This window comes from Rhodnius prolixus, unplaced genomic scaffold, assembly GCF_049639745.1.
Source record: "Rhodnius prolixus isolate KJV_2025 unplaced genomic scaffold, Rpr scaffold_4, whole genome shotgun sequence".
NCBI lineage: Eukaryota > Metazoa > Arthropoda > Insecta > Hemiptera > Reduviidae > Rhodnius > Rhodnius prolixus.
Genome location: NW_027411614.1, coordinates 32,851,623 through 32,865,649, shown reverse-complemented (window position 1 = coordinate 32,865,649; position 14,027 = coordinate 32,851,623). Strand labels below are relative to the sequence as shown.

The following is a 14,027-nucleotide window of genomic DNA, read 5'->3' as shown; positions in this document are numbered from 1 at the left end:
CCCAATACAACATTCTCAACTTCTTGGAACTAAACGCTCAAGGTTCTTTTAACAAGGCAACAAATAAGGTTTTGAAAAATTATTTTCTTCTACTTTTTTTTGTTTTTTGGCTATGAATCAACTCTCTGAAGCTATTCTTTGTCCTCAGGTTACCATCTACGAAAACAGAGGATAGGATAATACTTTAAATAAATAATACTTTAATTAAAATTTGACTGAATTTAGTAGAAAAAAAAATTGCAAAGTTTCAAGAAAACATTAAAAATCATAATAATAGAAATGTGTCTAATACCTTTTCATAATATACGAGGGGGTACCCAAAAATAACCGGAATTGCGTTGCCGCGCATGGAGCTTATGTAGTACGCATTTCTGCCGCTAGACGTGTATAGCGCAATTCCTTGCCAGTTCAGTCCTGCCTGTGTTGTCTGCCTGGTTTGTTCTGTTCATCTGCAGTGATTGTTTTTACCAGCGCTGTTTTGTTCTTTTTTCGTTTTTTATGATGGCAAGTTTAAGTGAACAACGTGCAGCTCTGAAATTTTGTTTTCTACTCGGCAAAAATGCTGCTGAAAGTGTTTTAATGTTGAAAACAGCTTACAAAGATGACGCTATGGGAAAAACTCAAGTATACGAGTGGTTTACTCGGTTTAAAAATGGCGACATGTCGATTGATGACAAACCTCGTTCTGGACGTCCATCAACTGCCCGAATCGACGAAAATGTTGAAAAAATTCGAGAGCTGGTGTTCACAGACCGTCGACAGACAATTGATCAACTGTCAGAGAGTAGTGGGTTATCTTGGAGCTCGGTTCAGCGAATTTTAACGGAAGATTTGGGGATGAAAAGGGTTGCTGCCAAGTTTGTTCCTCGAGTTCTGACTGACAATCAAAAAGAACATCGAGTTGAAACATGTCGTGCTTTGAAACAACAGCTTGAAACTGATCCAGACTTTCTGTCAAAGGTCATTACTGGTGATGAGTCATGGTGCTATGGTTATTACCCAGAAACAAAGCAACAGTCGAGCCAATGGAAGACGTCATCTTCACCCCGACCAAAAAAATGTCGTCAAGTCAAGTCAAACATCAAAACAATGCTGATTTGCTTTTTTGATGCCAAAGGCGTAGTCCATTCAGAGTTTGTCCCCCCAAGTCAGACCGTCAATCAAACGTTGTATTTGGAAGTTTTGAAAAGATTGCGCAATAGTGTTCGCCAAAAAAGACCCGATTTGTGGCAAACAGGAGACTGGTTCTTCCAACACGACAATGCACCTGCACACACAGCCATCTCTGTTACACAGTTTTTGGCTAAAAATGGCATGGTTCCGCTGCCCCACGCACCTTACTCGCCTGACCTGGCTCCGTGCGACTTTTTCTTATTTCCACGCATGAAAAAGGGCATGAAAGGTCACCGATTTGACAACATTGAAGAGGTCAAGAAAAAAACGAAGAAGGAGCTGTCAGCCATTTCTAAAGATGACTACAAAAAATGTTTCGAACAGTGGAAGCACCGGTGGGACAAATGTATTAGTTGTAATGGAGAGTATTTTGAAGGGGATAAGGTTGTTCTGTAAAAAATTTGTAAATAAATAGCTTTTAAAAAATAATTCCGGTTTTTTGGGTACCCCCTCGTATATAGTAATTTAGTTTATTATTTATTCAACAAATTAATACACTTAAGAGGAAACTTGTGATAGTTGAATAAAGATATATCCTGTGGAGATAGTTTAGTGGCGGACAGTCAATTATCTAATAACATTAGTCCTGGATAAGCTGCTATTAATATCTGGAATTTAGGTTTGGTCTGAGGAGAAAGGGCACGCCCTTACACCAATCCCACAATTAGTTAGTCTAAAGTACTCCAGTAGTAAAACAGCAGAGGGGCTTGAAAAGGTTTTTTTTAAAAAAAACTTATTTTAACGTAATTTATTAAATTTATTTTTTATTTTTAGGATCAATTAAAATTAATAAAAATTTAGGTCTTCTCTGTCTACAACGTTCTACAGTAAAAGCTCTTTTATCCGGCATTCCAACATCCGGAACGTTCTATTAACCGGCAAATTTTCAACTAGCTACGCACTTATAAAAAAAAATGTGTTGAAATGGCTTTTGTTATACAGTAATTGTTATTACACGATTTGATTGTTTGGAAATACAGAAATGTAGACTATTTTATTGATTATTTTTGAATTGGCTTTGTTATTAAGTAGGCTATCTAATATTTGTTTGTTTACATCACCCGTCACGTACACCGTACAGTACATTTCTATCGATCGTTTTCATATGTGACGCCATCGTATCAGTTGCGTTCATACAAGGTTCGGGTACGGTTTATCAAGCGGTTTATTGAAGCTTTACTGTTTACGTACTTTAGTGATAATGGGTGAGAAAAAAAGTGGTTCGCAAAAACGGAAAAGAGTAGTGCTGACTATCAAAGAGAAAATAGATATTTGTAACAGACTAGATAAAGGAGAAAATCGGAACACATTAATGGAGGAATACGGCATCGGATCGTCTACAATATACGATATTAGAAAACAAAAAGATGCGCTTTTGAAATTTTATACAAATACCGAATCGAAGAAAGCTATAACCGATCATCGTGCTTTACGTAAACCGAAGTTGGAAAAGTTAGATTCAGTGTTGTATGAGTGGTTCGTCCTTCAACGTTCTAAAGGTGCTCCTCTGTCAGGACCAATACTTATTGAAAAAGCAAATTTCTTGTACACTCAATTTTAATGTAGTACTGTATCTAACAATATGGTAGGGCCTACTTTGTTAGAACATAAAAGCCATGTACAGTTCTGTATTTCGCTGAGAAATGTTAAAGAATCATATTTTACATCTAATTTACGTGCGCCGAAATTAGCGTTCTATTATCCGGAGATTTTCGATATCCGGCAACATGCCGACCCCGAGGGTGCCGGATATTAGAGCTTTTACTGTACTACCATTTTTGCGAAAAAGATCAATCTTTAAAAACATAATTGTGATGCTATGTTTGCGTGTATGTGAGTACTTTTTTTGGTATTAAAGTAACTATACTGGAATATATTGCTTGCCAAGCAATTTTACTTTGTGGCTAGAGACGATTTGGTAAATAATAAAAAAATAAACTGCATACTCTTTGTACATTAGACATGTATATTTATATTTTTAAGGTGTAGTACTAATACTTTATAAATAAATTTCATTTATTTAATTTTATTTAAAAGATAATGCAAAACAAATCGTCCGTTTTTTTTTTGCCTGGAAAATGTAAGAATTACTGAGAAATACAATCGACACTTTTAAACCAAACGAAACAGCTTTAATCGAAAACATAACACGCTCATCATTCATTATTTTATCAACTTTTTCAAACATTTAACACAGCAGATTCGGAAATAAGGTGTGACATTTGGCCGAAACAAGCTTTTAGAAAAAATAATGAAAAACAACCGCCAACTATAAGATCATAACTTAACGAAAAATAAAACTACCTAATATAAAAAACACTGCAACCATCCCTTGTGCAATACCAGCCTAAATAAAATAATTATACAGAATCTCCTCAAAGGTTTTATAATATAAATAACAGAGATAAAACGAGAAGAATAAGAAGTACAAGAGAGTCATTATTATAATTTATTTACGATTAGTGTCCATATAAATAAAGGTTATTGATTTTGCCTTTACAGTTCACTAAAATGGACTCAGCCAAAAGGGTTATACAATATAAATTTGGATCAATGCCCACACTTTTAAGAAAATCCAGCCATTTTGGATACGATTCTTCTAGGACCGAAACATTAACTCCGTTAAGCGAACCCTTATTCTTTTTCACATGTTCAATATTCTTTTTATTTATTTATTTTATTTTTTTGAGAGGACTTAGTTGAAATTATACACAATTTTGCAGCATTTGAGAAAGATTTTCAGTGCACTGCCTGCTTCCAAACAAAGTGTTCATCACCGGACAGTAACCAGTAAGAAGCTTCTAGAAAGAGAAAATCTAAGGGCTGGCTACTGGATTTGAATCCGGAATCTCCATATGGGCATCCAGCAAACCAGATGTAACTCTCATCTCTTTTGATCGACTATAAGATGCTTCAAGGCTCAGCTGCCTCAATATCTGTATTAAAATTTTGAGCAGTTATCCCTAATTTTTCTAATCTTAAATTATCAAACAAAAATATTATTATTATTGATTAAGGGAGCTTAACAGGTTCATACAAATTTTGAAAGGATTTAAGTTTAATTAACTTCTGAAAAATCTAATCTCTGTTATCCGAGAAATGTCACAAAGATATAATGTATGACGCATTATTTTATTCTCTTAGTCCCCTTTATTGACAGCAACAGCAAAGCTAAGTGAAAATATCTTATTTTTTCAGGCAGTTCTGTTAAGTTTAATAATTGAGAATACACAATAATTAATACTAGCCAAAAATAGACTCGATATTAATAAATCGTTCTTGATTTGACCACTAGAGTGCTGCCTTTTATCAGAAAATTACAACCATAATACCGTCAGGGCCTCCAAAAACGTTCGGAATAAATTTAAAATGAAACAAGCTGAAATTCTGATGACGTCTCTATTGACGTGTCGCTGGAGTAATAGTTTGGTGGGGGCACCATGATCAATAGAATTAATAATGTCATGGAAATGTGTAAAACAAATTGTCATAATAGATAATCTACTGGAGGAGTAATAAGTAATAATTTTAATTTGCAAAGTATTTCCAGCTCACGGAAAACACCGATAAATGAGGAATAAAACACATCCTCTCTATCTCTATGCAGTAACCAAATCGGTTTAAAATGATGAAAAAGAAGGTTACAATAAAGTAGTATTTGCTTACTTTATAAGAGTCAAGTCAATTGAAGGTTGGTTCAATGTAACAAAATGTGAGAATTACTGTAATGTATGCATAAGACTAAAACAATTACACACAAATTAACTGAGTAATGTGGCTTTAAGTGGCATCTTACTAATCTAGAAACGTCCTATAAAACGAGGTTTCGCCGGAGAGGAATAGCAAAGGTGAAAAAGAAGTAGCTCAAGTTACTTATTTCACTAACATGGAGATGTGTAGTAGACACATTGACAAAATAATAGATTAATACATAAATAGGTTACATTTTAAGTGGTAAAAAAATAAGATAAATATTAGTGTAGGATGGTCCTGGTCCTATACTATAAGTCTAGTGAGTCGTCAACATTGTTAAATGTGAATTTAAGGTAATCCTTTACAACTGTAGAGATTCTCCAACAACAAACTGCATTTATGTTTACAGAAATAGCCACCAGAGTTCTCCACCGAACGGAGTACAAAGTAGGCTTAAAGCCTATGTAATGGCGGCTTACAAGTCTACAGTATGCCCATTTCTCATTTTCTATTTCACCATTCAAACAATCAAAATTCTCAACTTTTTGGTTTCTGCTAACGATAATTGTGTAAAACATGAAGTATTATTCCAAAAGAAATATTATTTATCGCATTTTTGAAGGATTTTTTTTTTCTCGCTTAATTCGAAAGGTTATCAAATACCTATGGGAGAAATGTTGAAAAAAAATAATTAAAATTACTTATTTCATTGAAATTTTAGGTTTAAAGTATTGGCCAATCACAATGCAGTGTGGGTGCAGCCTGTGGGCGGGTCTTGCCCACGTCTACGGTAACCACGCCCCGTCCAATGAAAACTATTCATGGCTGGTCAAAGCATATTAACAATGGTGCTTCAATAGCTTTCACTTATTTTTCTAAATCTTTTATTATTTTCCCATTTTTAAATAACTTTTATTATTTTAAAAATAAAATTAATCTTAAGTAGTTGTTGAAAAATGATGCTAACAAATTATTCGAAAATAAAACATAATTATCAATTTTTCAAGAAATTTTAAGAAATCATAAGTTACGATCGTTTTCGAATAGTTTTCACTTTACTTTCTCGAGAAAAGAATCTCGTATGAACACTCACATGACTTTTTCTTACCATAATTTAGTAATATAACTGAATTTATTGTAACTTGGCATTGCATTATAAAAAGAAAAAAAGAGATCAAATTAATAATAATGCTGATAGAATGCGACACATCCCCTCTGAACCAAACTGTTAATTAAGAAAAAATTACAAGCCTAACTGATATTTAAGCTTAAGTTCGCCATTAGACCAGCTTCAAATGAATCCGTTAGGCAATTTCATAGTAAATTACAGAAAAAGCCTTTCTTTGAAATAGCACTTCAGGTTTATTGATTTTCTTTCTTCTTAGAAGTTTGGTTAGAAATTTAATAATCAAATACTTATAGGTAGTAAAACCTTGAAATATCTAAATAGTTTAGAAAACCTTATTTAACCCCTCGTAAAAGGAAAGTATAAGATGGGTTTATGTAGGTCTAGTGAGTCACCAACACGGTTAAATTTGAGTGTAAGGTAGACCTAACTTGGTTTAGTGAATCGTATGCTCGTGAAGTCCAAGATTGAAAAAATTATTCGAAAATATTTTGTTGTAAATACTCAAAAAATTGGCCTCGCCAAAACGTGATCCGAACCATTAGTTGTCCACATACAGTGGTGATTAATTCAATTTGCTTAACGATTGAAATTAAATACATTGCGACTAAAATTAAAGTTTAAATAAATTCTCAGACATAATCACAATTTTTGGTTTGAATAACGATTAATTTTGAAATTTAGCTCACTAATTAATTGTAATATGATGAAAAGTAAGATTAATTTCAATTAAATTGTGATTAAATTTTTAAAAAATAAATCAATTAAATTTATGATTAAATTGTATTTTTAATCAGTACCCATCTCTAGATTTGTGATTAAACACCTCCATAAACTTACAGGATGTGCTTCAGAATTTACCCAATGATAATGATTTCAAATGTTTTTTTAGCTGGAAAATAAAAGGTACTTACATAACATAAGACGCTAAGTCCAACTAAAGTTTATTGTGGACTAGTCCACGCCAAGACATTGATGGATTATTTAGAGGAGCACAAGTTCAACTCTTTTCTTATAAAATTAGATTCTCAATGATGTTACCACAGAAGCACTTATTCAAGTATCATTTACACTGAATCTATTTTTATCTTTCTAAATAAGCATAGTTAATACCCAATAAATTTAAATAATGGGTGGACATTACGAAGGGAGACAATAATTTTTATTAACTGAAAATAACCTCTCCCAGTTAGTTGGAACAAAAATCAATCAATAAAAAGTATAAGAGAAAGAAAACAATGAAAACGTGTGGAAACATAAAACTCAATATATTTCTTTTTATACTAGTATGTTTGAGAAAAGTCTACATTAAAGATTCCAGAATTAATTAATACAACTGTATTAGAGTGCCAGTTGTGTCAAGTCCCACAGTTGGAATTGCTAATTCTTAAAAAGGAAAGGGAAGTACATTTAACAAAAAAAAAAGAATAAGAGAGATAAAAAAAAAGAATAAGTAAGTTGGTAATGCAGGACTTAAACATTAGATTTCTCAGACGTGAAGAAAACTAACAATAATTATTTGTTTCTTTCTTCAATCTTTTTCAAAAACGTTTATTATTAAAACTGGAAAAGCAGATTAAAAAAAAATTGATTATTGTTTGGAAATTAAATGTTTTCAAAAGTATATTTTGTTGGAGTAAAGTTTAAAGTTTTTATTAGGGCAGTTATTAAGTTAGTATAGCTTTGGGGTTCTTTTGAACTGGTGTGCAAGCATTGAAAGAGGAGAAAAGGCTATGGAAGAGTAGGAGTAGTCAATAAAACTGGTTCTATGTTATTAAGACCGAGTTCCGTTTTTGTACCAAAGAGGAAAACTGTTAGACCCGTTATGTCTAAACGTTCTCTCAAAGTGGTGGCGCTTGCTCTTTCCAGAACCAAATTAATGAGCAGTACCTCAATATTGTCGGGAGCGAGTAGAAGATTTTGATTCAAAGTAAATCATGATTAACAATACCTTGAAGGTTTTCTAGAGGGTGATATCCTACTCTCACCAACTAGAAAGGTAATACTAACGGAGAGCGATAGTTAGCGCCCGTAATTTCTAATTAGTCTACTCTCGTAGATTGTGGCCAGCCTCACCGGCGCAGTTTGGCCTGTTCTTTATGGTAAACAGTCCTTGTTGGAGGCAAACTGATCGTTAGTAATGAAGGTGCATTATGTGTCAGGCTGTTAAAACTCCTTCTGTTCCCAAGTCCCATAATATTGCGCCTTTCTATCATAAACTGCAAACATGTCCTGACTTAACAGTTTGTAGCGACAGTTTTGCTTATTAAACGCACACGTTACTAATTAAAATGAGCCAAAATATACAATCCCTAATTAATTATAAATTATTTTCTCAGTAGCTTAAATAAAATTTGCTTATTAATAAAGCAATGTGATTCAAAAAATAACTTATAAATTTGTTTTACATTTTACCCACAATAAAATTTCTCCAGTATAATTTCAAGATTAAAGAAAAGGTTTTAACGCCTTCGAGCGGTAGCGGTGACCAAAATAACATTTATTTTTAATTATATTATTTGAAGAGAGACATACGAGGGTCGTTTGAAAAGTCCGTGCAAAGTCAGAGAGATAGCACTACTGGCGCGTATCGAGGTTATGTTTAGTTAGTAGCATCTCTTGGAAGCACACACACCAAGTTTCAGCCAGATCGGTCTATTTCTTTGTGTTTGGCATTCGTTTGAATCGAGGAAGTCGAGTGATTTTCAAAAAATGGACGAAAAAGAGTTTTGTGTGTTGATTAAACACTACTTTATGAAAGGCAAAACGCCTCAGGAGACTAAAGAGAAGCTTGATAAACATTATGGTGACTCTGCACCTTCGATTAGAACAGTTTATAAGTGGTTTCAAAATTTTCGGAGTGGCCATATGGGCACAAGTGACGCTGAACGTTCTGGACGCCCTGTTGAGGTTACTACTCCAGAAATCATTGATAAAATCCATGATATGGTGATGGATAACAGAAGAGTGAAGGTGCGTGAGATTGCTAGTGCTGTACATTCAACAAAAAATATAAATACTCGTATATATCATTTTAATATCACCCCGATACAGTCAACAAATTTGGGCTTGCAGGAAAAGTTTTTAGAAAAACATATTTCGACAGTTCGATTTCTAATAAACTGAACGGCTAACCACAATCACAACAAGCGAACCACTATTATCTTCGGCCCGTCGCTCACTAACTACAAACTACATCAAATCTTCATTTGAACGTTCTTAGTTCTCTTCTTATTACAACTAAAAATTTGCAGTAAATTTAGAAATTCTATTCTTTTTGCTCAAACATCGTCATAAAGAGTAGAGCGAGTCTTATCACTGCTTTAACAATTTAAAGAAATTGTAATTGGTATGGTTTTTTGAATGTTATGTTCATGTAATCCAAAACTAAACCATAAATCATGTAAACACAACAGTTTGAAACAAGGAAACGTTAAAACGGTTGTAATTTATATTTTGTGAGGTCCACCGATAACTTTTTCACTAGAAGAAGATGGACAATGTGCTAACAAAGTACACCTTTTTAATTGAAATAATAATCCACTTTAATAGAATTTCTGACTACAGTAATAAATGAAAAAGAAAATTGCAAAAAGAAATGATACCTTTCTAAGCCAAGTGAAAATTTCTTCACTATGATTGTAAAGTACTTTTTACAATCTGGAAGAAAAGTCAACTTAAACTTAATTTGTCCAAATAACTCCATATGTAATAATCCATAAAAATATTATTTGATAAGATTAAGAAAGCAGAACATAAAATATGTTACCGGATCTACTTACACGCTATTTGAAAGGTAAATTAAGTACCATTTAGTACTATTATCTTATATTTCTCATTGGAAGGGATAGGGCAAAAGGTAAGCAGTCCAAATTAAATAGTAATTCACTGTTAACGACTGGAAATCGTTACGCAATTAGTCTGATTATTATCTCTACCTCGTCCTTTCTTGATAATCGTTTTCTAGTCTACACTTTAAATTCTAACTTTAACTAGGTAGCCACCTTTAAATTAAGACTTCCTACTTTTAATATTTTGGATGCATTATCATGTTTTAAAAACTAATTCAGTAACATGTATAATGTGTGTAGGTCTTAATTCAGTGATCGTTATAAACAAAAATCGTTACAAGATTGTTACAGATAAAAAAATATCCGTTATGATTAATTATTCGATAGCATTTGACTAAGGACCAACTGTATAATATTATGTAAGGGACATTAACACTGAAATACAGGGTATTAGGATATTTGCTGAGAAATGAATTAACCATAAGGATTTAATTTAGGCTACAAACATGTTCGCACACGAAATGGTTCAATTTTCTCTGCAATTCCGACATATTGAAGAAGAAATTAGGTAACATAAATATGTTATTAAAAACGGAGAAGTCTAAAATATTGAAGATCGAGAAGAAGACAAGCAGTACTAAATTGATCAGGATAGATTGTATGTGAATGGAGGAAGTGTTGAACTTTGAAAATAATCGGATCTCATATAAGCGAAGATGGCTTCTAGGCTCAGGAAATGAGAAAGCAGATTAGACGTGCCGCTTGAAAGTACATAATTTTGTAAAAATGTTTTTATAAATCGCAGGAAGCTGTCGAAACGGATTAAAATATCTGTCTGTAAATCGACACTTTTATCTGCTACATTAACGTACTCATCATTCTCTTAAGAGAAACTTAAAAACCAAAACAAAGGAACTGAGATTAAAGTACCTAAGAAAGCAAGAAGGAAAAATTGGATACTACAGAGGAAGGAATGCCACGAAAATAATCAATCTTAAAGTGAAACCAGCTGAGGAAGAAATCGAGAAAAATAAACTTCAGCGGTATGGGCATTCGCTAAGCAGTAGAATGATAAATTAAAATAAAAATGAAATTAGGAATCAACGCCAAAATCATTGAAATCGTGTTCCGTCGACAATTTGTACCATCTAAATTTTAAATATTCCTAATGTAGGAAACAAAGTTACACTCAATGACAACGGACGATGTAAATTAAAAAAATGGATTTCCTAAGGATTTTTTTCTTTTTTTCAAAAGACGTTCTTAAAAAGGCATCCTCTCATGTCCAATATCCTCGTGGTGCTGAACTTACATATAATAATATATAACCATTTAAGGACAGTGAACGCTTTGCGGCGTTCTATTATATTTGATTTAGTTACAGCACGCGTCTGGACGGTTTGTCGAACTTGATTGCTACTTTTAAATACTGATCTATATTTGAAATATTTTGAATAAACAATATTTAAATGATGAATACAAAAAAAAAAAAAAACAATCAACTTTCAAAATTTAAAATCACATAAATTATAAATATATGTAAAGGTGCATTTACCGCTAGATATCTGAGCTAGGAGAGCAGCTGTGGCCAGAATAGTGCTGGCTGATACCTGCCAGTCCATGTTCACGAACTGAACCCGCCCATCAGAGTCTGACTGGTCACTCTGCTCCTGCAAATTAGCAAAAAGTTTAATTTTCATAAATTATAGAAACTAAACTAGTGAATTCGTGGATGAATTCACAATACTGAGTAATTTTTATCTGTTAATTTGAAATCATACAGAGTTGTAAAGAATTCATTCAGCTTCGAAGATTTTGGGTGATCAGGTTAATGGAGCGAATGACTCGGATTTCTAACTCACTGCTACAGCTAGCTTATGCTTACTTGGTGTGAGAGAATTACGTTACTCATAACCTCATTAGCACAACCTAACAAGAGCTAAATTTTTTTTAGTGACATGATGAGTAAATAATTTAAAGTTAAAATGGATGAAAGGGCAAAACCAATCAGTATTAAAGTAAAGAGGTAACCTAACAGTAACACTTATTTTAATAATTTTAGCTGAAAAATGTTAGTAGTTCCAAGGGTATTAACTCTTAAAATTAATCCATAATTCATAATTCCCGGGTACCTGAAAGGTTGAGAACGATTAATAATTATTAAAGTTAATGAAAATTAATGTTTAATTTTTGTGACAAATTTTTAATTTAATTTTATACTGAAATTGTTGCTTTTAAGCCACAGTATAGCGTTTTTTGGGTGTGTTAATATAATAATTTTAAAACTGTATATTCCAGAAATCACTGCCTTTTAAATGACTTATAAAACTCAGTAGTTGGAATTACCTTTCTAATGGACGCTCTCAATATAAGTGAAGTATTTTTCCAGTGGATATCCATCCCTACCAAACTAATCCCAGAAGGATTTAGAACATCTCATCAATCTTCGCTGGAAGATAATAATCTTAAAAAAGTGTAAAACTAATTGTAATGATTTTGATAGTTCTACATCACAAAATGATATTGACAAAAATTAAGTGAAGTATGAAAAATAAAATATAAAAAATATTTAAATGTATCAATAAAAATAAAATATAAAACATCATTCGACCAGTTTAGGCAGAGGTTACCACTTCCTAACATTTTCCTGAAGTAATGGCTCTTCGCTAAAGCAACTCGCACAACTTTACCAAGATAGATCTGAGCCACCCACGCTAAAACCCACTGTTGAGGTAGACCTGCGAAAGTTTCAAGCAGAATCAAATTATTAAGTAGAATATATTGGCGAGAGTCTTCCCCACATTTAGTTTGTTAAACAAGATTCTCTGAAACTTGTATCCATTCTAAAAATGCTGCATTAAAGCTTAGACACATGTGAAATTGCTTTAAACGATTTTATACGTTACCAGTACAATTAGCCACCCACAGGGAAATAAATAGATTCCTTGGAATTGGTACACCATTTTTCTCAAATGGAAACCCCTTACTTGACAATTTTTTAAGACAATATTGTTGTCTTCAAATTGCGATAATTGTTTGTGCCTGTTATTGAAAATGATTTTTAATGATATTCTGGAAAACCTTTAGAATGTTCGTTGACTTGTAAAAGGCATTTTGTAGTTATAAAAGTTGCAGACATTGATCGATAAGTTAGTGTCAAAAATCAATAATGTTTAATAACATTAAAGCCAGTGTGTTTATCAAGTATTTATTTCCCAGGTATTATTGCTGACTAATGGGAGTATCTTTTAGAGTTGAAATTTAATGGAAATGCAACTGTTTAATTATACGCTCTCAGTAAAAGAAATTAATCTTATTTCCGTTTCCTATTTATACTTCAATAACATCTGTGGAACAATCACATGAAAGTGAGTATTACTATTGAATAACAGCGCAATTATTTTTACCCGTTATTGGTTAACAAAAACAACTTTTTTTCGGTTCTCTGTTACCATTTTTGATTGGTCTTTAATATTTGATTTTATCGTAAAAAATTGTCAAAGCTGGGTGTTTTTCAACGTTACGCTTTTTCGTGGTTTTTGACGACGAACTCTTATACAACGGTCCTACAGGACAGTTCTAATTTATTTATATTTATACCATATTTGTGACATATTTTCATATTTAACTTCTACCTGTGTTTGACAACTCATTTACAAGTTTGTCGATGGAACTATTTACGCGTGCAGTCTATCCTTTATTGTTTGTTTCCGCTTTATTTTTTCCTTTATTAAATTGAAGGTCTTGAATTTTATTTAATGATTAATAAAAGGAATTTAAAGTACGTCAGCTATCCGCCTCCATTCACGATACATAATCTGTACTTGGACCTAAAGCTCGCCGTACAGTACTTTTATAGATAGATCTTCATCTGTACATTAGTACAAAGTTTTAAAAAAATCGTATGAGCCGTTTTCATGAAACTTCAAAAAAAAAAAAAAATGAAAAATCTATTTTGGAAAGCGTCACCTTACTTTCTATATATTTGGAAGCATAGTCAAACATTTAATTTTTAAACAAATATTCAATTAATGAAATACAGTACAACATTCAGAAACGGCACTTTAGAAGAAGCCTAAAAAAGGCAAAATTTTAAGAAAATTTTTCCGGAAATTAAAGGAAAAAAAGCCAGTCACCCACGTACTTTTAGTTAAACGATTTTCTGTAAAATCTAAGTAGCTTCCTCTGCTGGCACTCTAACGCAACATTAAATTTAATCTTCGGTTTAGAGTTACGTACAATAC

General features: G+C 32.5%; 1 protein-coding gene across 5 annotated transcripts in view; it reads right to left on the bottom strand.

Moving 5' to 3' along the window:
* The window catches only part of LOC141456154 (lachesin-like), a 413,770-nt gene that overhangs the window by 140,328 nt on the left and 259,415 nt on the right, over nucleotides 1–14,027 (bottom strand). For all 5 annotated transcript variants that reach the window (XM_074131863.1, XM_074131864.1, XM_074131859.1 and 2 more), the window contains one exon: nucleotides 11,339–11,453. Coding sequence is in view for 3 of the 5 variants with exons in the window: in XM_074131859.1 (XP_073987960.1) it covers nucleotides 11,339–11,405 (67 nt within the window). In the remaining 2 variants the exon portion in view is untranslated. The remainder of the gene's footprint in view (nucleotides 1–11,338; nucleotides 11,454–14,027) is intronic.